This window comes from Arvicola amphibius, chromosome 5, assembly GCF_903992535.2.
Source record: "Arvicola amphibius chromosome 5, mArvAmp1.2, whole genome shotgun sequence".
In the NCBI taxonomy this organism is placed as follows: Eukaryota; Metazoa; Chordata; class Mammalia; order Rodentia; family Cricetidae; genus Arvicola; species Arvicola amphibius.
This window is the reverse complement of record NC_052051.1, coordinates 15199045-15225976: the sequence shown is the minus strand read 5'-3', so window position 1 is coordinate 15225976 and position 26932 is coordinate 15199045. Positions and strand designations below refer to the sequence as shown.

The following is a 26932-nucleotide window of genomic DNA, read 5'->3' as shown; positions in this document are numbered from 1 at the left end:
GAGAGGGAGAGAGGGAGGGAGGGAGAGAAGAAGGGAGAGAGGGAGAGAGGGAAAGAGGGAGAGGAGAGGGGAGAGGGGAGAGGGGAGAGAGAGAGAGAGAGAGAGAGAGAGAGAGAGAGAGAGAGAGAGAGAGAGAGAGAATATGTGGTGCACTTGCCTTGTGGGTATACATGGATGCCTGGGGTTGGCATCAGGATGTCTACCTCAATTGCCGCTCCACCACATTTTTTGAGACAGAGTCTCTCATTCAACCTGGAGTGTGCCATTTCAGCTAAGCTGGCTGCACAGCAAGCCCAGGAGATGGAGTTACAGGCATGCATCGCTGCCTTCCACTTCTGTGCAGATTCTGTTGATCCAAACTCAGGTGCTCAGGCCTGCACAGCACTTTACCCACTGAGTGAACCCTCTGGACCCTATCAGTCCTTAATGTGATGCTCATGGTAACCCCAGGAGGTAGACAGGGTTATCCCCACTTTGTAGATGGAACACTATAAATGGAGGCTCCAGAAATAAAGTGTCCAAGCCGGGACTGCAGGCCAGAAAGCCTCCATCTCCAAGGGCAGGCTCTTGCTGCGGCCAGAAGCTAACCAGAGCAGCTTTTGGAAAAAAGACTATGAGAGATGCATGGTCATGGGCCTCTTCTCCAGACTGGAGGCCCCTCGGCTACCCTTCAGTGCTTTATGGAAGCATCTTTAGAAAGAGCATGTGATGCAGTAGGACCTGACATCTCCCAACCTCTCCCTGCGTCCTTCACCCAGCAGCCTCCACCCCTCATCCTGGACCCACAAGCAGACACCACACCACAGCTGGATCTGTGAGAAGATGCAGATTTATTTTGGGAACAGACTTGGCATCCTGAACCCTAACCCCTTATCCCATACCTCCTAAAACAACCCTGGTGGCTCCGACAGTCACAAGCTTGTCCCAGGGCTGAACCGGACCTAGAGTAGAGCAATGACCTCAGAGTCAAGGCCTGGGGCCTGTCACCGCCTGAGCAACCTCCACCCACCTACCCCCATTCCCTAGCGTCCAGGAAAACCCAACCAGAGGCAAAGTCCTGCCCACACTGGCTGGTACAGAAACAGTTGCAGGATCCTCTCTGTAGAAAAGCAATTCCAACCAAGTCACCAAGCCCAGCAGTGCTGGGAATAGCCAGCATGACACTCAAGGAGAAGATGCCCAGGGACTGAGAAGAAAGGGAAGCTGAACCCCAATATCCATATTTGAGGCTGCTCTAGGAGGAGGCCTGTTTTCCGTGCCCAAGTCCGAGGAGTTAGAAGAAATGAAGTCAGAGAGTATCAGCAGCTTCCTCCAACTCAGCTTGGATGCCACTGCCTCCTCTTCCCTAAACATGAGGGACCTGGAAACTATTTTCCCCCTCATCCTTTTGGAAATAGGGAACCACAGGTCCTGAGCTGCCAGGCTGCACCCAGTCAGTACAAGGGCCCAAACACACAGTGTGGTGCAAACGTCTTTAAGTGAGGTGCATGCAAGAAAACCTGCCAAGCACAATTCGTATCACACAGGCTGCCCCCAGCTGGAGTCCAGACTGACTCCTGTCTTCCTGGATAATGCCTGTCTCCAGCTTCTCTCTGCCAGAGAATAAGCACCGGGGATGTAGCCCTGCACTTCCACAGACTTCCACACCATGCTCCCCTGATCCCACAGCGGATAAGCCGATTCACAGTACATCACGGTAGCTGTAGCTCTCAGGCCTACGACTCCTACACAATGACCCGGGGCCCATCAGTGACCCCCAAATGAACTCCAGACTCAGACTCACACTCAACATCAGGGGCCATCACCAACATACCTTGCCCTCTTCCCACCCCACCCGCAGACCCCTTTGGTGACTCCCAGCCAAAGGCTCAGATGCTCAGGTGTCCCCTGCTACTGGCCCTAGGGGATGCCAACTGGACTGATGGGACGATGCATGCTGGTATATCCAGCAGGGCTTCTCCATTTCCTACACTGCCCTCCAGAACTCTGTAAGCCCTGGAGCAGCATGGACTGGGGAGGGCTGCTCTACCACAGGCCCTTCACACCTTCACTACCCAAGCGACTTCTGCACCGTCATCTTCCTGGGTGGCCTCAAGTCATCAACCAGAGGACTAGGTTGGTGGTGGCGTAGGAGGAAGAGATTTGTATTAATATCTTGCTTAGGTGACATCTCTCAAAGCACACAAAAGCCCAGGGAAGGGTGGCAGGGCAAGGCAAGGCAGGGCAGAGGATAGATGTGGGAGCAGGACAAGGGGCTAGGGACCACCCGGACTCTTCTCTCAGGGCATCCTTTGCCCTGGAGGGTACCTAGACATTCTCTTCCTCGGGCATCCCAGCACCCAGGATGGGCTCACGGTGGCCCTCTTTAGCCATCCATGGAGTGGGCGGAGCAAGGCTTCAGGTCCACAGTCCAGAACTCCTGGGACACCTGCATGGCACTGCAGAAAGACAGATCCGGGCATCCTCAGTGGAACTCCTGGCTCTGAAGGGAGACAACACCAGTCAGCAGAGGGAAATGGCTCCCAAGGCTGAGCTAAAAGCTGGGCAGGGACCAGGCTTCTGCCTTGCAAAGGAATCAGAGACATGCCCCCATCCCTGTTCCCTGCTGGCCCACTGAGCCTATCCCTCCCTGCTATCTTCAGGGTCACTTCTCCTGTTCTTTAGATCCCAAAGTCATCAGTGCCCGAAGAAAGGGCTCCCAGGTGTCCAATGACACAAAGAATTTCCAGAGCTCAGCATTAGACCCCAAAGCTATGGCCACAAGGCTAACACTGCCCCTGGCTATTACAGGGTGACAAAAACAAGAACTTCCTCTCTCCTGGGGCTGCCTGGAAACTTCCAGTCCACACTAAGACAGGATTAAAGCAGGGCAAGATGCAGTGTGGCCAAGCTCCAGACCTGAGCTGTAAGGTTTTTCCCAGCAGGAGAAAGGTTCTCACACCTGTGAGGGCTTCTGTCCTTTAGCCTAAGCCAAACTCCACCCTGAGGAGAAAACAGAACCAACTAAGGGGTATGTGGAGGGGCAGAAAACGAAAGGCAGCCATGGGGCAAAGTGGAGAGAGAGTGAGGGGTGGGGGTAGAGCTGAGTGTGTGTGTGGGGGGGTGCAAGGCCTATCACACCTGTACACTAAGGGATGGGCGTTACCTAACCACAAGCTCATGCCCAGTACCACGTACCAAGCCCCACGACCCTGAATTCCAGGCTCCACCCTCCGGCCATACCTGGTAGATGAGAGTCAAGTCAGGAGGTGAACAAACAGGATAGCCAGGCCAATATTCAGCAGGATCACCATACAGATGAGGACAGTGTTGGGTACCTGAAGGCATGAAGGAAGGCTGTCTGAGTCCCCAGGACCTCTAGACGCCCCCACATCCCCAACCAGGTCACAAGGCTGGGCCGAGAAGTCAGGACTTCTGGAAGGTACTTCCTAAAAACATCCTGGTTTGTCCTCAGTTGGACCCTGCACCCTGCTCCAACTGGGAGAATTCTTGGAACTAATTAACCCTCAAAAGAACATATGGCAAGTCACATGGAGGGCGGTCTGGAACCCCTTCCACTCGCCTTCCCAACGGTTGGCTTTGCTGCTGTGCTGGGTTCCTGGACTCCAACAGAGGCCCAGAACTCAAGCCCTGTGGGGATCCTCCTCCACCCCCAGGAAGCCCTCCCTGCTGCATCCTGAATGGAGAGGTGACTGGTACCCTGGCGGAATGCCATAGACTCGGCAGATGCCCTCTATTGCTCAGTCTCCCACGGGCTGCTGCTCCTCTGCCTAGTGTCCCACTACCTCTGGAGTTGGCTCTTGTCCTGTCCTGCCTTCAGTTCCCCCAAGTCATTCCTCTCCCCGCGCGCACACAAACACACACACACACACACACACACACACACAGAGAGAGAGAGAGAGAGAGAGAGAGAGAGAGAGAGAGAGAGAGAGAGAGAGAGAGAGAGAGAGAGAGACAGAGGCAGAGACAGAGACAGAGACAGAGAGACAGACAGAGAGGGGGGGGGCAGCCCCAGGGATCTCAGAGGCTGGCCTCTGTACACAGTATCCTCACCTCCTCTACCTCCACCTCGGCCTCTGCCGCCAGCGCCACCTCTTTACGACCCTTCTTCTTGACCTTGCTCAGTCCTCTGGCCTCTGTCTTGCGCGCCTTGGCCCTGGGCTCGGCTTTAGGGACAATGGGCTTGGGCTCCAGAGTGGCGGTTGTGGCGGGCACCGGACTTCGCGGTGCAGGGGGCTGCTCCTCCGGGGCGGTGGCGGAGGCAGGGGACGGGGGCGCTGAGTTGGATCTGGAGACCTCGGGCTCTGGCTCTGGCTCGTCCTCCAAGGGCGGGGGCTCGGGAGGCCCGGTGCGCACGGCATAGCTGTGGTAGCCGCGGTACATCGCCACCTCCGGTTCCCGCGACGGCGCGGGCGGCGGCTGCAGCGCCTCAATGGCCATGTGCTCCGAGGCTGGACGTGCAGGGCTGCGACGGCCGGCGCCATCGGATGGCGTTACGGGCCGGCTGCCCTCTCCACCGGGCTCGCCGTTCCAGGCGCCCGGACTCAGCAGGCCGTCCTTGGACGCCCCGGGTCGGGGCCTCTTGGGTTGTGGGGGCGTCCCGGCCGGAGACGGAGGTCCGCCCTGGGGCTGCGGGGTCTCGCGTTCGTGCAGCTGCGGGCTCTCCCGGGGCCGCTCCGGGAGGCCGGCGCCCGCACCCCGCTCTGGGGGCTCCAGCAGGCTCTGCGAGTTCTCCAGGATCTCCTGGAGCAACCGACGCTTCTGATACTCTGGACCTGCCAGGGACAACAGAAAGAGGTAGACTTCGAACCCAAGGCCTGCTGAGCAGTCCTGGACCAGACGTCTGTGAGCCGCATTCATTTACTAGGCCGCCATTCATTGCACTGAGGGTCAGGCTCTGGTGGCTGTAGTCAATTTTAGTAACCCTGTGAGGTAGGTGAGATTGTGAATTCTGTTGTTGCACAGAGGAAAAGGACACCCAGAGACGTTAAGTCATTTGCCCAGCATCACACAGCAAAGGGTCCAGATGATGCGTTTATCTGGTCTCTTTCCATCCATTTGTTTGAAAAATGGGCCTCATCACCCCTTTTCCTATTCTTTTAAAAGTTTACTTTGCAAAAGCCGCTGAACAGTGGTCACCCAACGCAGGTTACTGCAGTGCTTCTTATGACCAGCAGGGGGAACACTGTGACTAGAAAGAAGACGCACCCCCTGCAATCACCGACAGACCTTTGGATGGCGAGCTGCAGCCAGCATGGTGTTTCCAATGCACTAAGCCTCCCATCTCCGCACTCAGCAGCCAGCGCAGCTCTGCCAAGCGCAGACTGTGTCCCCTCCCCGATTCTTCCCTCAGCCTCACCCCCACCGCCTGTTGCACCCTCTTGCTTCCTGAATGACACTCTATCCCATTTCCGTATTTTGAACCAGCAACCCTTTCTTCTAGCTCCATCTGCCGGAGCATCCAGTAGGTCTACCTGTGCAGTGGCTCTCAAAGGTGATTTCAGATGCTCCATCGCCTGCTCTGGATCTCATCAGGTGTGTCGCTCATGAGCTCCACCCAGACCCACTGAATCAGGAACTCAAGAATGAGCCCAGTCAGTGTCAAGTCGGACCCACAGACCTGGCCAGGGCCCAGAGTCCTGCTCTGACCACTTGGTTAGAACTCATTCTCCATGTGAGATGCAGGAGACAGGAGCTGCAGCCACTGCAAGCTCACTGCAATCTTTACATGCACTTAGTTCATGCCCAGAAAGTGGGCACTATTCTTGTAACCATGTCACAGCTGAGGGGTTGAGGGTTACCATTTGCCTTGCACAACGTCTCAAAGCTGGTGAGTAGCAGGCAAGGATTTAAATATAAGAATCTGTGTTAACCAAGGCAAAGCTGCCTGTGTGACTCTTTCTGATTCTGGGTCCTAGCTGCATGTCCCCAGAGTCCAGCATGTTATCTGACACACAAGCAGCGCCTGATCAATGCCCCACTGTTGCAGAATATTTGTTTAGCTATGTAAAGATGCGTTGCATTTGGTTAACTATGTAAAGGTGTGTTGCATTTCTTTATGTTGGAGAGCATTTGTTTAACGATGTAAAGGTTGTTGCATTTGTTTAATTATGTAAAGATGTGTTTACCTGCCTGCCTAAGGCACCTTATTGGTCTAATAAAAAGCTGAATGGCCAATAGCAAGGGAAGAAGTATAGGCAGGGACTTCTGAGCATGGAGAGTAAATGAGAGGATGAATTTAGGCTCGAAGAAAGAAGAAAGAAAGGAGACGACAGGAAGGCTCCAGGGGTCAACCAGCAAGACATGCAGAAAGCAGAAAAGTAGGAAATGCAGAATGAAAGAAAGGTAAAAAGCCCAGAGCCAAGACGTAGATAAATAGAAACAGGTTAAATTAAGTTAAGAGTTAGGGTGTCAAACCTAAGCTGAGGCTGAGCATTCATAGTTAATAATAAATCTCTGAAACTTTATTTGGGAGCTGGTTGGTGGCCCAAAGAAAATTCTAACCACATCCCACAAACTTTTGAAAGGTACAGAGAGCCCTTTGACCCCTCCCCCCATGCACCAGAGACCTGGCCATCTCAGCATCACCAGCTCCCGCCATCTCTCTTGCCAAGAGAAGGGACAAGAGACAGCTGGGGTGGGTCCCATCCACAGCCAGGAGCCTCATCTATCCCATCCCAGTCTTGCACAGAGGCAGAGATGCGTGTCACCCATTGACCCCTGTATCCTCTCATCTCTTGTTTGTACCACACCCACAGGTTCCAAACTCTTAAGCATTCAGAGCTCCGCGTAGGCATCTCCACCATGTAGCAAGTGAGGAAAGGAGCCCACCCAAGGACTCCCCTGCCCACTCCATCCTTGGCTGGCCCTACCTGGCTGGTAGAAGTCTGGGGCCAGCTCCTTGGCCAATGTGCGGGCAATGTTGGATTCCTGGTTGGCAGCCAGGGCAGCCTGTTCTGAGGCCTCAGCCTTGGCTTTGGCGTGGCTTGTCCTAAGGAGACAATATGGTGGGAGATTTAGAATCTCGCTCTCTGCCCATCCTAAGACAGTGAGTCGCCCTGGACAGAGGTTCTCACTTGGGATATGAGTATTACAGTCCCCTGGCCCAGACTACTAGCCTTTCCCTAGACCAGTCCTCTAGTCTCTAGGTATACACAGACTGTATTCCCCCAGCCTCCCTTACACTTAGGTACGGTTAGATGACTGCACCCTCCCAATGCATTCTGGGAAGACCTGTCGTATGTTATTTCCAGGTCTGATTAATAAAGCCCTTTTCCCTGTGACTGGTTGAATACAGAAGAGGCTATCACCCCCAGAACAGGGTGTTTAACCTCTTTCATGTCCCCGATTCCCGCCCCCCACAGCTTTGGCCAGCTGATGGAGCCTGTAGACTCCTCCTCCAGACAATGTTTTGTTTTGAGACAGGGTCTCTCACCGTGTAGCCCTGGGTGGCCTCGAACTCACTGTGTAAACCAGGTGGGTCTTGAACTCCCAGAGATTTGCCTGCCTCTGCCTCTCAAGTGTTGGAATTAAAACCATGCACCATCTCATCTGCCCAGAACCATGTTTAAATTAAAGAAAAAAAAAAAAAAGAGAGACAGGCGAGATAGCTCAGTAGGTAAAGGTGCTTGCCAAGCAAGCCCGGACTAGAGTTCAATCTTGTGAACCCATGGGAAGGTGGAAGAGAAGAAACCACAGAATTGTCCTGTGACCTCCAAGCAAACATACACACACCATAAACATATGATAATAATAATGATAGCAACGAGGTTTTAGAATGTGCGAAGTATATGCGGTTGTGAAGAGCTGCAGCTGGATTGATACACTTAATAAAATATTTAAAAAAAAAAAACAAATCTGCGGGGCTAGAGTGATGGCTCGGTAGCTAAAAGTCTATCTATCCTGACAACCCAAGTATGGTTCCTAGAACCTACATCAGGTGGCTCACAGCTGCTTGTAACTCTGACTTCAGGGGACGCAACAGCCTCTTTGGACTACTGAGCATATACATCCATATACAGATGCATGATAAAGAAGAAATTCATCATATGACACTGACAATAAAAGTACATACCAGGTCTACTAACCGCCACAATTTAAAAGTATAAATGAGCAGAGCTAGATGATTTCTATTAGAGACAAAGTCATAGGTACAGCTAGCATTCCTATGGCCTGCCGCCTACTCCCAGAATTGAAGGAAATGCCAACCTTCAGTTTAGATGTGCACGGGCACTTTGGGTACCCGACCCAGCCCCTTCGTGGAGCAAATGTACCTGCCTTAGCTGCTGTGACTGCCAACTGCCCATGACTCCCTGCCACCCCAGGGAACTGCAACCAGCAACGCTACTGTGCTCAAAGTGAAAGTGCCACTTCCCCAACGCCAGAGAGTCTCCTGCAGACTGGATGACACCAGCCCGCTCCCTCTGCGGCCACCAAGTCCCCCCCCCACCCAGGCCCCTGTGCTAAGCTCAAACACGTCTGAAACTGAGATCAGTCCTTGCGCATCCCCTTCCTTTCCTGTCTATCTGCTTTTCACTGCCCCCTCTCCTGAGAGCATCTTCTCGGCATAACTAGCTTGGGAATCGCCACCTCAGGCTGTGTTTCCTGGGATATGGACCCCTGAATTCCATCCACAGAACCTCTGGTGAGCTGCAAGAAATGCAGTAGAGGAACTGGAGAGATAGTCAAGAGCACTGGTGCTGGGAACTGATCCAGGGTCAATTCCCACACCCTCATGGCAGCTCACAACCGTCTATAAATTCAGTCCCGGGGGGATCTGATGCCCTCTTCTGGCCTCTGTAGGTCATGTACACACGTGGTGCACATACATTCAGGCCAAACACCCATACACATAGAGACTTTTTTTTTAACTAATAAAATTATTTTACTAGAAGAAACAGAGCCGAGGACCTGAGCCTGTCTGTCAGAACGTAGAAAGAAGACTCTTCCTGAAGTCCCACACTGGAATGCCACAGGAACAAAGGCTAGACATTTGTCCTGCCGTATGCTTGGCATTGGAGAGACATTTGTATCAGCTGTTGGCACGGTCTGCCATGACTAACTGGAGAACAATGCCCACCTCAGTAACAGCCCCTGTACACAAACAGGCCGGGCGCTATCCGAAGGAGTTGCAAAGCACAGCTCACTTGTCATGAGAATGCCTTAGGAAGCTAGTGCTCCCACTCTCCTCATTTTACATAGGAGGGAACTGAGGCACAGACAGGTTAATTAGCATGCTGCCAAGGAATGTGGAAGTTGGCACTTTTGACCCTGACCCCGAATTCTGTGCATCTGATGACAGCTTTGGAGTGTTGGCTGTGGCCAAAGCTGACCACCCTGACTGGGTAAGGCAGCTCAGCTCTGTCGCACGACAGCAGGAGTTTCGGGTCACAGCTGTGAGGTGTGCCCAGAGGGGGCTTATAGAACCCGAGAATACAGTACAAGAAAACTTATAGAGTGTCAGTGGGGGTTGGCTGCTGGGGCACGGGGCAGCAGGAATTCAGTCGGGTATGGGGCTGGAGACTTGACGAAACAGAGGAAACCTACCAAGGAACTCGGGGAGGAAGTGACGGCACTGCGGAACTAGAGCTCTACCCACAGGCTCGCCTTCCACATGTTAGATCTCCAATCACACAGCTCAGATTCCCAGACCCCGCCTTCTCCACCAGGCCATACTGTCTCCCTCTTTGCTTCAGGAAAGACTCAGTCACTGTGAATACACACAGGTACCCATGTGCACACACGATCAGAAGCTTCCCAGGTCACGGTGCATACACACAGGCACCTGTGTGCACACATGCTCCAGGAGCTTCATGGTGAAGGGCAAGACTTTGGGGGATCAGAAGCTTTGCCCCCCAGCTTTGGCTCTGTGGGTTCAGGTGATGTGAGACACTCAGATGACCAAAAACCTCAGTAAACAATAGAAATCATATTTTATCTTATTTTTTTGCTTATTTGCATGTGTGCCCTGAGCACATGTGTATATATGCTTTGCATGTGTGTAGGCACGTGTGTGAATTCACATGTGTGTCATGCATATGGAATCCTGAGGTCCATATAGGTAATCATCCTAATCACTCTTCATCTTACTCACTGAGACGGGGTCTCCCAACCAAACCCGGGGTCTTGCTAAGCAGTTTGTTCTGGGTCCTGCCTTCATATTCTGACTAAGGAACCAGAGGAGTGCCGCCCCTCCCACTTGGCATTCGTGTGGATTCTGGAGGCTGGACCTCCGGGTCTCATGATTCTGCAGCAAGCGTTTTAACTGATTAAACACCCAGCCTCCCTAAATCATATTTTAATACAATATTTTACAGTAAAATTAGTACAAACATAAAATGCCAGATGAACAACCTAGAAAGAGTATTTTAAATAAAGACAGAATTGGTGTCTGCACCTCACCTTACCCCAGTTCAACTCCAGTAGGACTCCAGAGCCTCCGCCATGTGGCTTTCTCTTTGTACCAACGAAGGGTGGAGATGATAATCCTCCCCTTGTAGAATTTCTGAGAACTGAAATGAGCAGCAGGTGGGACATGTTCCCTACATCATGATGACAGTTGAGACAGGTGATGTTGGTGGTGGTTAGGGCCAGAAGACATTTTGACATCAGAGCAGCGTGGTAGGTAAGCCCCCTGCTCAATCTGACCTTTGTGTGGCCATGTGTGAGAAAAAGCCACTTCCCTGGGAACCTGAAACTTCAGGTGGGGGGAAGAGAAATAGTAGGCTGACCTTCCTGCTGAGAAGATGCCCTTTTTTGGTCATGTGAACTGAAGGACTCCTCTTTCCTGCCGACTTGGGGAGCTGGCTGCCAGCACAGGCGTGGGGATGGCCACGCTGTTCCAGGCATGAGGGCTGCTGGATGGCAGGAAAGAAATGTTTTGTCCACCCCATAGCCTGGCTGGCTGATCCCTTATCAGTCTCCCTGCACCCACTGGTCCCGACTCTCTGGGTCCCCGAGCCAGCCACCCCCTCATTCCCTGTTCTTACGTCTCCACCCTGCCTGCATCTATCTGCCTTCTCCATATTTGCCCTGCACGCGTGTCCAGAGAATTCGTCCATCCCTATATCTGAGGGCCTCGCCTTGCATGAGCTTCCCTCCATGCTCTAAATGTGGCCCAGCTCTGCTACACAGCCTGCTTTCCGAACTCTCCTCTAGAGGTGACCTTTTGGAGTGGGAATTACCACACCCAGCTCAAGGTAGCGTTCCCTCGGTGCATCAGGCAACCCTAGAGTGAAGGACTGGAGCACTGCTGTCACCCAGAGGCCACAGCTTTTTGTCAGTGTCACGTGGCCACTGAACAGTCCCCAGCATCATCACCACCTGGGGTTCGTCAGAATGCCAATTCTCAAACTACACTGGAAACCTACTGATTCAGAATGGAAGTGACCTACGCCCTGCAAGCTGTCCAGTCCCTCTTCTGCTGACTTCAGGTCGAGAAGCAAGCGTCCACAGTGCTGAAGCCAGCTCCATCCTAACTGTCCCCAGCCTGCTGGTGGGGGTGGGGTAGGAGCCTTGGATGACTATCTTTAAGCACCAGTGGCCCTCCCCAGCCCAGGCTGTAATAGGAAACACAGGGGTACGTACTTCCTTCCCTCCGGCCACCTCCTACATCCAGATGTGGCCTGAGTGAGGGTCTCCTAGGGTGGTGGTACTGTGCCTGCTGGGGGGAGGGAGGGGAGCAGTAACTGGGGCAAGGGGAGGGGCAGGGAGGCGAGCTCTTCTTGGTAGCTTTTGGATTATCTTTCAGCAGCCGGGTTAAAAATAAGGCTGGTAGTTCTGGAATGGTGCAGGGACATCACTCAGCACGGCCACTTTGGGGAGCACTTACCCCCACACACCAGACACCACCTCTTTTTCCCTAGGCTCCAGGCTGCTTGATCAGAGACAGTATTTTTCCCTGTTGCCCACAGCACATATGAGTGGCTTCTTGGAGCCAAAGGAGGATGAATGTGCTCTGACTCCAGGACTTAGGTTGGTCTGCTCCCCAGCCTGGAAGGCCCTTCCCCTCCCCCCATGCTCAAGACTCCCGTCTGTGCATTGGTTCGTTCACTTACTACAACTTTATGGAGTGTCTGTCATGAGCCAGGCACTATTCTGGGCCCCCTCAAACACAACTGCTAATAGAAAGCCTTGAACCCCTCTTAAAGTTAGTGCAGAGCTCGGTCAAATTCAGCCTCTGGTTAAATATAGCCTCTGCCTGTTTTTTGTATCACTCTGGCTAAAAATGGTTATTTTATTAAGTGGTTGGAAAAAAAATAATGAAGGGGTAATATTTTCTAACGCGGGAAAGTGGCCCGGGATCCAAATGTCTGTGTCTGTATAAAGTTTCAGTGGAGTGCAGCCACACTCACCCGTTTGTGTACTGTCTGGGGTTAGGTGGTTGCCATAGAGACGGTACGATGAGCAGAGCCTGAAGAATTTCCCTTCTGGTCTGTTACAGAAAAGTCTGCAGCCCTCTGTTCTAATGACAAAGTAAACGTTTCTTCTCCTGAGATCACCAACGTTCACTTGGCTATCTGAGGAGCACTTTGCACCCGGTTTGTGCCGTGGACTACTGGACAGGCACGAGCTTCACGGGACGGAGTGCAGTCATGTTCTAGGGGCTCAACCATCCCACCCACCAGGTGACCCTGGCACACATCCGAAACACTACAGCAGGAAGCAAGTCCTTAAGGTAGTTGGCTAAGTGGCTGCCAAGAGGGCTCGCTTGGTAGAGCACCTGCTGTGTGAGCCTGAGGACCTGCGTTTGGATCCCCAGCACCGGAAAGGCAGAGACAGATAGGTCAAATTGGTGAGTTCCAGCTTCCAGGAGAGACCCTGTCTCAAAAAATAAAAAATAAATAAACTAAAATGGGTATTCCGCTTCTACATTTACACAGGTCCCAAGGGGTGAATCCAGGTCCCTGGGCTTGCACCCAAAGCACTGTTACTTGCTGAGCCACCTAGCCAACTTTTCACTTTCTTAACGGGACTCTTTGAAGCACAAAAGCCTCATTGTAATGAGGTCCATTACCTTTTTCTCTTGTTATTTGGACTTCTGGTGTCATATCTAAGGTTTTTACCTAACCCAAGGTCACGAAGAGTTCCCCCTGTATTTTCTTCTACGTATTTTACAGTTTTCGTTTTCCTAGTTAGGGATGTGAGAATTGTTTCTAATAAAAAAAAAATGACAAAGAGATTAAGGGTTTACACCGCTTCTAAGCTAGATCCTGCCACTGAGGAAGAGAGAGGACAGTCACTTACCCATTGGTTATTAAAGTGAAAGCTGAGCCATACATGGCCCCTGCTCTGGGAAGATGAAGAGTCTGGGGGGAGAGATAAGACAAGGTGAAAAGTCTTTAGAGTGGAATGAGGGGGAGGGCTGCTGGGAGGAGAAAGCCCCCTGGGCCGGTTACGCGGCCATAGCTGGCAATTCATTATTTCTATTTTATAATATGTAAACCCATATATAAGCTTATTTTCTTAGTTCTATATTCCATATTTTAAAGATATATTTTACAAATACTATACATCATAGGCTAGCACTAATTCCCTGTAGAAGAAAATTGGGAAGCAAGTAGTTTTTATAAGGAAAAAATTGCCACTTGTATTTTAGTGTTTGGAGGTATTAAGAGCAAAGGTGTTAAGACTGAGTGGCTTAAAGTTCCTGTGCCCTGATTTTTTTTTTCCAGCTGTAAATGGTGATATAAACAGCCTAGAGTCATAGTATGGAGTTGCTGAGTTGTGCAGCAATATACAGAAACCAGCTGGAATGGGGCAGGCCCTGTTATGATTATTTCAGTTATCAACTTGATGAGATATAGAGCCGCGTGGGAGACAAATCTCTGAGCACACCTGTCGGGTTGATGATCTTGATCAGGTTAATGGAGGCAGGAAAACCTGCTCACTAGAGGTGGCACCATTCCCTGGGCTTGGCTTCCAGCCCACACACACACACACACAAAAAGGACCCGAGCTGAGCATTCATATTCTGTTTCCTGACTATGGATGTAATATGGCTAGCCACTTCAGACTCCTGCTTCCTTGACTCCCCGCTCCCCCTCTCCATGATGGACCGTACCCTCAAACTGAGAGCCAAAATAAACCCCTTCTCCTTCGAGTTGCATTGGTCGGGATATTTTATCATAGTGCCTGGAAGAGTAACTAAGACACCAGCACAGAGCAGATCTCATATAAGTGTTTGCAACATTCGAATGTGGATATTTAAAGTGGGCATCAGAGGTGACATTAGGGGTGTGGGCTCCAAGTTTATGCGATACCTGCCCTCCCAGGCGCTAGGCGGAACCTCCCCACTGTGAAACTCATCCTGGATCCCCCAGGATGGAGCGAAGGATGCCTCCAGATCATGTTCGATGTCTCCTTACAAGAGGAACCTCCTGTACAGAGCCTGCTCCAGCGCATGGGAGGGGGACAGAGAGGCCATCCTTCCAGCCTTAGACTAAGAGTTGGTTTGCTGGGAGATTAACTGTATTCCAGCCACTTGTCTTACTCGGGGGACTGAAAAAGTAGTCCCAAAGATCCACGTCCTAATCACAGACACATGTGAGCGTCCCCTTACCTGGCAAACAGGCCTGGCAGATGTGAGACGGAGACTGTGTTAGGTTGGGTAGGTCCTACATGTAATCCCAGGTACAATAAACCACACTAGGAAGAACTGACAATGGAGGAGGAACTGATGTGTGGGGACCAGAGAAGTGTCCTAAGGATGCAGGAAGGGCCATGAGCCATGGTCACGGTGATGACCATTTGAAGCTGGAATGCAACAACTGGGCTCTCCTACTACTGAGCACACAGTAGTAGCCAGCTCTGCTAACACTCGGCTTTAGCCCAGCTCCAGAACTGAAGGGAAGAATCTTCAGTCTCAAGTTGGCTGTCATTGATTGTAGCATCAATAGGAAGCTATGACTCCTATGGTCACAGGCATCTTTGAGACACCCCAGTTCACTGCAGAAGTGCTGGCACAGAAGATCATTCCCCTAAAGCTCGCAGCTTGAGAGAGCCAGGGCTGACCAGAACTGAGCCCAGATCCCCAGCCCCCAAGTCCTTACGTGTGCTGTTTGGTTTCCAGTAGTTCACCTCCAGTCACAATCCAGAACAGCCAAAAATTGAAAATGGCCTTAAGCCAACCTCTCCCTTCGGGAGCTTTGTGTGGGCCCTACATATCCCTGCAGCTGGTCTGAAGGGCCCCAGAACGGGTGGTCACCAGCAGGGTCCCTCATCTCTCTGTGGGGCTAGTAGTTCCTGGTAGACTGTGGGCCACACTTTGGCAACTAGAGAAGCCACAGCAGGGGATCGTGGGCCTGCAAGCCCACCAGAGCTTGCTGTGCAAAGGACAGAGGTCTTTGGGGTCACTTTTTTTTTTTTTTTTTTTTTTTTTTTTTTTTTTTTTTTTTTTTTTTTTTTTTTTGCCTGAAGTTCAGAGAGCAAAACAGCCACCCTGGTCAGCCTTACAGACCAGGCAGTGATGTCACACACCTTTAACCTCAGTAGGCCCACCTAGTTTGCCATAGAAATGGGGCGGTAGTGGTGCATACCTTTAATCCCAGCACTAGAGAGGAAGATAAGACTGGAGGAGACAGCTCTCAGACACAGTCTCATTCTGAGATTCCCAGAGGCAGGATTGCCATTTCGGACTGAGGTAGATATTAAGAGCCAGTGGCTGACTGTTTTGCTTTTCTGACCTTTGGGTTGAACCCCAATTTTGCTTTTCTGACCTTTGGGTTGAACCCCAATTTCTGTCCCTGGGTTTTTTTTTTTTTAAGATTTATTTATTTATTATGTGTACAGCATTCCTTCCATGTGTGCCCGCATGCCAAAGGGGGTGCCAGGTCTCATTACAGATGGTTGTGAGCCACCATGTGGTTGCTGGGAATTGAACTCAGGACCTCTGGAAGAGCAACCAGTGCTCTTAACCACTGAGCCATCTCTCCAGCCCCCTGTCCCTGGGTTTTTATTAACCATGCTACACTTCCCTTCCAAAACAATTCACTCATGAGCCAAAGTTCAGCAGCAGGACGTTTGCTGAGCAAGTGCTAAGCCTCAGTTTCCAGCACAAGCACCAAATGAAAAAACCAAAAAACCAGTGCACTCATTTTGTTTTGTTTTTTGAGGCAGGGTCTCTCTACGTTGCCCTGGTTCTGTAGACTGGGCTGACCTTGAACACACAGAGATCCTCCTGTCTCTCGAGTGAGTCACCACGCCTGGCCCAGACTTCCAATTTTTACATGACATTTTATAAATGACCGGAAGAGAAACCCTCAAAGCAGCAGTGTTCAAAAGCCACCATGCACGAACCAATAGATGTATTTGTTTTGGAATCTGCCCTCCTAGCGTGTTCATACTGGCACTGGTTTGCAAACGGGGCTGTGAACACAAAGACTTAACTGAGCCATCGAGGTTAAGACCACGGAGTTTATGACCATGTGATCAGGATCTGAATCCCTGACTCCCACCCTTCCTAGTTGTGTGACCTGTACAAGTCATTTAATCTCTCCGCATTCCTCTTCTGAAAACTGAGGGTACCTGGCAGATTTCTCGTGAAAGTCACACCCTTGTGTAATTTCCTCCCTTTGAGTGTATGCTAGATCTAGTGGTTATGCTAACAAACAAGATCTGCCCAAAGTGATGATGTCCAAGGGGCATCATTTGTATACATTTATAGAAGACTATCCCTCCTCTCTGGCTTGCAATGCTCCCTACCAGGTGGGTAGGCTGGGTAGCCAGCCCACACATTCCAGCAGGAAAGGGGCCGGAATTCCATGTGGCTCTCACCAAAATAAGATGGGAGGGTTCGGGGTGCTTACTTAGCATGCACAGCAGGCAAGCCATCCAGCAGCATAGCAAGCCATCCAGCAGTGAGTATGAGCGCCCCCTGGGGCTTGTGGGCTGCCTCAGAAGGCCTCCCACAAATGGTGGCCGCTGTTGTTTGCTGACAAGACGCTTTGCCTCCTCAAGGGTTGAACTTGTCACACCCCGAGGTGTCTGGGTCTGCTGGGATCCTCTACCCCAGAGCTTGCTGACTTAGCTCCGATTGTGCTCAGCCTGCCCCACCCACCTGGTGAGGGTGAGGTGTCCGTCCTGCCATGGCATCCCTCAGACCCAAGTCAGCAGACATCTGCCTAAATAAGGACAAGGCGCCCAGGAGCTTTCTCCCTGAGGAATGTGACAGCTGAGCCCTCCCCAGTCTGCACCGCCCCCTCCCCGCCTCCGGCTCCGGCCCCTCCCCAGGTGGAGCTCAGCTGTGACATTCCAGCTTTCTCCAGCGCAGCCCCCAATGGCACCAGAACACCCCTCAGCCCCTTCCCAGAGCGAATGGAAACTGATAAGGACCCTGGGAGGAATTCCAAGCAGCTCCCATTTCCTCCTGGGGCCTGGCAGCCCATATCCCCAGCACCTCCACTGAGACCCTGCAGGAAGAAGCGTCCTGAGGGGTCCCTCCCACCCCTAATCAGAAATCAGGTTCCTGGTCCCAAAGGCTGTTCCAGTGACTACCAGAGCATGCCGTGCCAGGCACCAGGCTCCAGAAGAGACACCCACCATCACTACCCCTCAGCCACAGAACCGCTCAACAGCTATAATGTCACTGGGATGTGGTAAAGCCTACAGCCACTATGGGTACAGTGTCGGGGGATCAGGGGACCCATCCCAGAGGTTTCTGCTGAGGGAGGGTCTGAACAGGAAAACCCTGGTGACACCTGGCCTGGGTTAAAGCCCCTCCCTGCCTTTTTTTTTTTTTAACTCTTTCTTCTTTTCTTTTAATTGAATCTTTTACTACTTTTCTTTTTCTTTTGCGTGTGTGTGTGTGTGTGTGTGTGTGTGTGTGTGTGTGTGTGTGTGTGTGTGTGTGCGCGCGCGCGCATGCGCGCGCGCGCACGTGTTACGAGTACAAGCATTCACGTGAATCCTTGTGTGTGCTCATAGAGGCTAGAGGACAATCCTATGTGTCATTCCTCGGTTGCCATCTACTTTTTTTGAGGTAGGCTCTCTCATTGTCCTGGAACTCCCCAGAGTATGCTAGGCTGGTTAGTCAGTGAGCCCCCCACCCTTGGAGGGAGGGCTGCCTGTCACCTCTTTTCCCAAACTGCCACACCCTTGTGTTGTTGGTCTGCTTTTGTTAGATTTATTCTGTTTTTATACACGTGTTACCTGCATGCATATGCACCTGCACCACTGGTGTGCCTGGTGCTCACAGAGTCAGAAATGGGCACCCAATTCCCCGGTACTGGAGTTACGGATAGTTATGTAAAAAAGTGTGTTTTCTGATAGTTGAACTCAGATCCTCTGGAAGAGCAGTGAGTGCTCTTAACCCCTGAGCCACCTTTCCAGCCCCTTGTTTTGCTTTTTTAGTATGGGTTCCAAGGGTTGAACTCAGGTTCTCATTCATGAGTGACAAGCACTCTACCAAATGAACCATCTCCCCAGCCCCACGGCTATAGTGACAGAACCATCTCCCCAGCCCATGGCTATAGTGACGGAGCCACCTCCCCAGCCCACGGCTATAGTGACGGAGCCACCTCCCCAGCCCACGGCTATAGTGACGGAGCCACCTCCCCAGCCCACGGCTATAGTGACGGAGCCATCTCCCCAGCCCATGGCTATAGTGACAGAACCATCTCCCCAGCCCACACCCCTACTTTTTCCTAGTCTATGACTCTGAATGACTTGCCTTACTGTCTGTGTCTTGGTTTCCCCATTGTGAAATGGGGGAAATCCCAAAGTCTTGGTAATCTGGGGGTCCAGAGACTTTAATGCTAAGCAGCTATGAGCGTGTACACCTGGAGCCAGCCAGGACCGCCCCAGGCCTAGGGACTATACCACACCAGGAAGCCCACTAAGGCCAGATATTACCCTGTCTCTCTCACAGCTGTAACCCCTGCATCCCTGACGCTGTGCCCAGCACACAGTAGGTCTACAACTGCATTTGTGTACATTACACCCAATGCATAATAGTTGTGCACAGGTTGAGGTTTTGCTTGTTGTAACAGATTTGACTCTCAAATTTCCAGGAAAGAATAACCCGTACAGTGAAGTCATTTAAAACCAATAACATTACAAAGTTTGAGACAGTAATTTAGAAATATTTACTGAGCCCTTCAAGAGGTTATGAGCCTGAGCCTGGAGTGGTAGTAAGAAGGAACAAGAGGTGTCCTAATCGGAAAAGACAAAGAAGCAACAGCTTCGATGCCTGGTGACCAAACATGGCTAGTTAAATAATGAGGAAGGATGTGGAGGGCCTGAGATGCTATGGGCAAGCGGTGGGGCCTTGGGTAAGGCTAGCGATATATTCATAGGAACAAGTCAGAAGGGAGTGAGCACTCATGGGAAGAAGGGGAACAAATAGGACAAGAGTGGAGAGTTGGGCTGGAAGGGGACATGCTAGGCCCATGGAGAATAATGGCTAAGGACATAGGTCCGGGGCCAGGTGCCAATCTACTCCACCCAATCGCCGAATTTGGCTGGATTTGTGGTTCTGCTCCCCACAACAGGAAGCTGGATCGCCCCAAACCCAGTGAGGCGAAATCTACCAGATTCTGCTCACTCAGTAAATGACTTGCCTCAGAGGTACAAAGACCCGAGTTACATGCCCCCAGCACCCACATAAAAATGCCAAGCGTGGCAGCTCATCACATTTATCAAATGGCTAAGGAAGGTGAGCAGTTCACCAACACATTTCCACTTCTTCCTGGGCATGCATCTAGACATTCTCCGAGCATCCCTTACAGGCTACGTGACTGTCTCTGGCCAATAGAATGCGAGAGAATATAATCTAGCCACTTCCCAGCCTAGCCAATAAAATCCTTCCATGGGTATCCTGGAGTGTGTTTTCTCTTTTTACCAGCAACAGAGAATGAGACCTAAGAAGCCACATGCTGAAGGTAGCAGAAATACAAGGTAGATGGATCCTGGTCCCTGAACAGTCAAATGGAAGAAGGGCTTCACATGAGCAAGAAGTAAGCTCGTGATGATCCGCTTGGCATTTGGGCTTGTTCCTTATCGAGCACAAGCAAGGGGATAAAAAAAAATGAGGCTAGAATGGCCCTGCATCTTTCCCATCCACTCTAGAGACTCTTGTTCCGGTGCTCCAAGCAGGCTTTGGCTATGAGGGGAACTGCACAGGAACAGAACGAGAGCACAGCTGCTGTCTTCAGATGAGATTCTGGTGGACACCGTGTGTCTGAATATCTGTCCTTCCATAAGAATGCAGAGTCACTGTGAGTGCCTGCTTGTGCTGGAGCTCCTCTTGCCCAAAGCCTCCAAAAGTCTAGTTCCCTGAGGACAGGCCCTTATAAATCTAGCTCTTATAGGACGTGTCCCTTACAAAAACTGATACCTACTGCACTCCTCACTCTAGTCCCTAGAGAGAAAGAGGGGCAGGAGAAATCTTTCTGGCCAGTGTTTCTTCGTGTGTGTGTGTGTGTGTGTGTGTGTGTGTGTGTGTGTGTGTGTGTGTGTGTGGTAGGGTATTTGTACATGTCCAAGTCAGTGCATGACTTCATGCATGGGTAATTCAGGGGAGGACATCGGTGTCCTCCTCTGTCATTCTCCGTCTTATTTCCATTAAATAGAGTCCCCCACTGAGGCTGGAGCTAGGCTGCCAATCTTGGAGCCCCAGTGGGCCTATGGTTTCCTCTTCTCCTTACAGTGTTGGGTTACAGTTGCTCATGCAGCCAAGTGCAGGGCTGGGGGTTTCAACCAGGCCCTCCTGCTTGTGGAGCAAGAACATTTACCCACTGAGCATTTCCCAAGCCCCCCAGGACAGTCCTGGTGGAGCCAAGAATGATCAATAAATAGTTCAAGGTCATTCATTAAGTAGAATTGTTAAAACTCCATTTCTTTCTTTCTGATCACTTATTTTTTAAAAGAGAGTTCTGTGTAGCCCAGGCTGGTCTTCAATTCGCTGTGTACCGGAAAGTGGCCTCGAACTCCTGGTTCTCTGGCTTCCACCTTTCAGGTGCCAGGATTATAGCATCTGCCATCAGGCTTGTCTTAGAAGTCAGTGGAGCCCGTCACGGCAACTCACTAATCCCAACACTGCAGGTGCCAGACAAGATGATTACAAATTCAAGGCCAGTCTGGACTATATATTGAGTCCCAAGCCAGTTTGGTCTACAAAGTGAGATTGTGTCTCAAAAGCCAAAAGGAAAAAAAATCAATTTCAAATATCTTGATCATATCAGTAAGAAGTCTCATTTTGTTCTTCTTCTTCTTCTTCTTCTTCTTCTTCTTCTTCTTCTTCTTCTTCTTCTTCTTCTTCTTCTTTTTCTCCCTCTCTCTCTCTCTCTCTCTCTCTCTCTCTCTCTCTCTCTCTCTCTCTCTCTCTCTCTCTCCACCCATATCTGTCTGTTTTGTTTTGTTATTGGAGATACAGCCTTCCCATTAACTCTGGGGTGCTCCCCAGCAGGTTTTCTTCCCCAAAGCCCCCAGAGTCCACACTGTATCTCTGAGCTACACCCCTAACTTCAAAAGAATGGGAAATGTGCCAGCCAACCCCCTGAAGCCAGAGCTTTGAGTAAATCAGCGAAGGATGGCTTTGTGGCAATCGTACCTTGCTGTATTATTATTTTTTCTTTTTGGCTACTGGATTTTTACTTACAGTTTTTACTTACAGTTCTATAAAGTTCTTTTTATCACAATTAGTCTAGATTTAAGAAATTCAAAATACATCTAGATAGTAAGGGATGGCCCACCCAGATAGTAGGGGGATACGACATTCTTTGGGACGGTACCTAGGTAGCCAGCCTCTGGGAACCTTGTGTTAGCTTCGCGTCTAGTCACAGGTACAGTCCCTCGATTCTGTCTCGGCTGAAGTCGTGTTCCAGGGAAGCCAGGGTAAGCAGTGGCTGTGCAAGGCTGGGATGTGGCAAAAGCCAAGCGAGGAAGTGAATCGGGAACGGAAGAACAGGTTTTGTTGTCGTTTCTTCCCCACGGATGTGACAAGCAAAACAAAGACGCCGAGAAAAATAATCCCACTGAGAGTCACAAAGTTGCCCGGTCTATTGGCAACCCATGGCAGAAGCCTCCCTCCCGAATGTGACTCAGAATGACAAACTGGGACCACCCCTACAGAGAACCTGTGCTTAGAGGAGAGTTCTAGAAGTTTGCTGGTCCGTAGGAGAAGTGATGTGTGCACCGCATGACCTGACTCAGCAAACTACACTCAACACATTTAATAAGAAGTGATGAATTACATGGGAGTTTGAAATAACCTGGGAGCCTTTATCACAAGAAAAAAAAAAAAAAAAAAAAAAAAACAACACACACAGAAATGTCCCTAATATGTGCGGAGCAAAGAAGAAAACGCTGAAAACAGTACATATAATGGGCAACGTTTGTATGATAAAGGAGTTATGGGGCTGAAGACACGGCTCAGATCTTCCAGAGGACGGGAATTGGTTCCCAACCCCCACCTCAGGAGGCTCACAACTACCTATAAACATCTGTCTGCAACTCTACCCAGGGGCTCAGGAGCCATCTACGGACTTGAGTTCCTCTTCTGGCCACCTACATACATGTGGGACACACACACACCACACACACACACACACACACACACACACACACACATAATAAAAAACAACGAAGAAGAAAGGAGGTCTGTAAATACACACTTTCTTAGAGCTGGCTGGCGAGCATGACCTGCCTCTGCACTCCACCTTCAATCTTTGCAGAAAGGAATCCACAAACAACAGCGGCCAGTGACAAGAAGCAGTGAGGACCAGAAGAGGTAGGACTAAGTTTAGAACCAAATGAATGTCACACACACGCACAGCCTCATGCGTACTAGGGAAGTGCTCTACCATTGAACTACAGTTCTATTGGGATTTTTTTTGGGGGGGGGGGGGGGGCTGGGTGTTTTTTGGTTTTGTTTTTTGCTTTGTTTTGGTTTTTGGTTTGTTTGTTTTTTGTTTGTTTGGTTTTTTGTCTTTTGTTCTTGTCTTGGCTTTGGCTTTTGGAGACAGGGTTTCTTTTTGTAGCCCCAACTGTCCTGGAACTCACTTTTCAAACTGACCTCAAACTCACAGAAGTCCACCTGCCTCTGCCTCCCAAGTACTGGGATTAAACGCATATGCCACCACCACCTGGCTCTATGGTTTTTGTTTCTGGTTTTTTTAAGGGGGAGATCCTGAGGGCCACTCAGTGTGTCTTTCTATAAGATACATACCTCTACCTGCTCCAGCTAGCTCTTCAAAAGAGAACTCAGCTAGGGTGGAGGGCACCAAATGAGCCTCTGAGAAATTCTTTTTCATGGCAACATCCTCACCCTGGGGATCAGAGTCCTGTACCCCCCACTCAGCCCTAACCAGACTCAAGTTGGGCCACAGCAAGCCCCTTGAGGTTGTAAGTCGTAGCTTAGATGCCTGGCTGCCATGACCTTGTGCTAATTCCCCTTCCTAGACAGGTGTGCAGGAAGCCTGGGCTGATGGGGAGGGAGCTTCAGCAGTGTGAGGGGTGTGGTTTGCCCGTGGGTGGCTTTGGAGATAGGGCCCCATGCAGCCCCTCCTATCTGTGGTCTCCCACTACACCCCCCCTCAAGGTAGCCAGAGACAGGTTCTACTGGGGTCACTAAGAGCTCGCCCTGTTCTGGACTCTGGCTCTGCAGCCAGTACCAGCAGGAGGAAGATAAGGGTTGTAATAATAAAAATGGCCATTGTTCTGTGCCAAGCATGGCAGCTAGCACTTCATAAGCACTCACAGAGCTATTTCGGTGTGCCCTTACAATACCCTAGGCTCTAGGCACCAGGTCAATCTCTCCTGCCTTCCACAGCTGGGGAAACCAAGGCTTAGGGAAAGAACTTGCATAGGGAGCGAGTGTTAGCCAGCCCCAAAGCCTGCACCCCTGAGCGTAAATGCTGTGTCTCTACTCAGGAAGGCGGGGAATGGATGGGAACTTGAAACCAGGGACATTGTGAAGGCACAGAAGACATATGAGTGCAGAGGCTGGAGGCAGAAGACCCCAGGTTACATCTCTGCAGGGAGCCGATTTGCTGGCCTCCATTACAAGATGGCGCTGAGCCCCTGCACCACCGAGTAAACAACTCCATATATGGCAAGGCTGTAGACAGAACCTCTCGCATGCGCAGTAGTGCGCAGTAATCTTGGCCAATCCCGTGGCCGGGGGCATCGAAAGATGAGCGAGTAGCCAATCCAGGCACAACCCGTGTCCGCTCTCCCTATATAAGCAGCTGCCGTTTAGTGCTCCGGGCCCTTCGCTTTCTGCTCTCCCTACAACCAAGAGGCTCCAATAAAGCGTGATTTGAGAAGGATCCTCGACTCGGTGGTCGTTCTTCCCTGCTGGCCAGGGGGGTTCGCCGCACATCTCGGTCTCTGCAGGGGTGTCGGGATAGTGGCTCACCCATGCTCCCTTTCTTCCCTACCAGCAAAAGTCTGTCATACTCAGAAGTGTTCCATCTGCCTAAAAATGTCTTTGCATCCAGCTTAAAAAAATAAAAAAAAAGACCCTTGGGATGGGGCAATCCCAAGGGTGGTGGTGCTGTCTTTTCCCAAGAACAGAAGCTGTGTCCTTCTCTTCCTTCTCTTCCTTCTCTTCTCAATGACAAGGGTACTTGTCTCAGTTTTAAGAGTGAAGCTGAAAGCTACTCTCTAAAGGCAGCGGGAGGGCAAGACAATGAAATGGGTCACGGAGGATGTACTAGAGTGGCCACAAGCCCCAGGGAAGGCACCAGCAGCAGCCTTGACAACCCACCTGGCTGACCCAAGTCTCAGGGAGCAGAACCAGGATCTGTAGGAAGAATTCACGGAGTGCAGAAAGGCTAGCCTAGAGGATCCCAGGACTAAGGGGCCCAAAGATGGTCTCAGCCATCTCCGAAAGTGCTGAGCTTCCGTGCCTGCCGAGGCAGAGGCTATGAGCGGATGGCCACTTGGCAAGGGTGGTGGGAAAGGCATTCTGGTTTTGGCTGGGGCTGCACTTAATGGCCTTGCACGCTTCAGTCACACACACCTTTGGAGGTGAGGAAAGGGCCCTGCAGTGTGTGCCCAGTTCTGTACAGCATACGGTGACGGCCTGCAGTGACCTGCACGGCCACAGAAAAGCACTGCCCAACAAAATTGGGAGCAGTTAGAATGTTTAATATCTGTGCTGTCCAAAGCGGCAGCTAGCAAGCCCTTGAAATGTGGCTACTACAGCTAGGGAGTGGAGCTTTTAATCGATTTAATTAAAATAGCTACTTGTGAGGACGAAGGAGATGGCTTAATTGGTAAAGCGCTTGCCCGGCAAGCACGAGGCCCTGACTTCAACCCTCAACAAGCTACGTTAACAAGCCAGGTGTGGTGGCAAAAGCCCGTGATTTCAGCAATGGGCAAGCAGAGCCAGGTGGGTCCTGGGGCTCATGGGTCTGCCAGCCTAGCCTACGCAGGAAGCTTCAGACCAATGCATGACCCTGCCCCAGAAAAGTGGATGGCACCTGAGGAGCTGTACCCAGGGCTGACCACTGGCTTCTGCCTGCACATAAATGCCTGTACACCTACACATGTGTGCAGCCACACGAACATGCATCTGCTTATACATACATACTTACACACACACACACACACACACACACACACACACACACACACACTACATGTGGTCAGCTGACAAAACCGTCATCTCTTTCCACCCCACCCCCACTCTCTCTGGCCTCAGCTTCTACTCTTCCTTCCCTTTCCCTCCAGCCACACAGGTCTCCCTGCCGGCCTCATTTCCAAGAGCCCACTCAGTTCCAGGCACACATGTGGTCGCACGTCTATGACATCACCTTGCCCTACCCTCTCTCTTCATGCAGCCTGCTCTTTCTAGACTGTCCGCTGACTGATTCACTCAGTCAGATGTTTCCGCTTACCTGCTTTCTCAGCGAGGGCCTCCCTGGTCACTACACTTCTCTAACAAAGAAGGAATCTTGGATCTTCAGGCTTTCTTCCTCAAGCCTGGCACACAGTGGGTTCTCCATAAACATGCACTGAATGTGTTTGAAGCCTTAAGAGGGTGCACAGGGAGTGTCTCTGCCCTGGGGGACTTTTCCAACCCACGATGCTTGAGAACTGCATCCACAGCCTGCTCTCTGAGGCTTGTGCATGCGTCGGGTACTAAGCCAGGTGCTGATGAGCATAACGCGGCAAGTTCAGACCGGAGAGGAACTCGGGAGAGGAAGTCACCCTTGGAGGGACCATGGTTGAACACAAGTGATGGAAATTCAATGTGAGATGGCACTGTTGGGGTGACCTGGAGCCACAAAGGAAGGCTGTGGAGATTCTAGGAGTCTGTGCTTTCTCCTACAGTGACATCTCTGGTCTCTATACAGTGTCTCCTCTACCTAGTCCCAGTTAGACCCATAGCAGTGGAGGACAGGTCCAAAGGAGGTCACAGTCCTCAGAGCTCAGCTGTCCACTGTCCACCCAGAGCTTGCTTGAATGTGGTAGATGCTGTAGGTGGTCCTGTCCCCTCCTCCTACCCAAGTCCAAATCCAAACCAGAAGTGAGAGATTTCTTTCTTTTTTCTCTTTCCTTCTTCCTTCCTTCCTTCCTTCCTTCCTTCCTTCCTTCCTTCCTTCCTTCCCTTCCCTTCCCTTCCCTTCCTCTTCCTCTTCTTCTTCTCTTGGTTTGTTGAGACAGGGTTTCTCTGTACAGCCTTGGAACCTGTCCTGGAACTTGCTCTGTAGACCAAGTTGGCCTCCAACTCACAGAGATCCGCCTACCTCTGCCTCCCAAATGCTGGGATTAAAGGCGTGCGCCACCACCAATGGCCAGTGAGGTAATTTCCAATCCATTGAAGACTTAGTAAATGAGAGATGGGAGGTCCGGGTCCACCTGTCAGGAAAGAGATCCTGGTGGTCCCCATGTTTCAACCACGTCTAGCACCTTCAATCTGCAGCAGTAACTCAGCCACATGAGCTTGCACTGGCTGGTCCCACTTCCCTGTCTCACTCCTCCCACT

General features: G+C 51.1%; 1 protein-coding gene across 1 annotated transcript in view; it reads right to left on the bottom strand.

The window, feature by feature from the left end:
* Window positions 1-2392: 2392 nt before the first annotated feature.
* Window positions 2393-26932, bottom strand: part of Jph2 (junctophilin 2) — a 59968-nt gene continuing 35428 nt past the window's right edge. The window contains exons 3-6 of the mRNA XM_038331742.1: window positions 6873-6991; window positions 4054-4775; window positions 3223-3317; window positions 2393-2482 (exon numbers count right to left, since the gene is read on the bottom strand). Coding sequence (XP_038187670.1) covers window positions 3237-3317; window positions 4054-4775; window positions 6873-6991 — 922 coding nt within the window. The 3' untranslated portion in view covers window positions 2393-2482; window positions 3223-3236. The remainder of the gene's footprint in view (window positions 2483-3222; window positions 3318-4053; window positions 4776-6872; window positions 6992-26932) is intronic.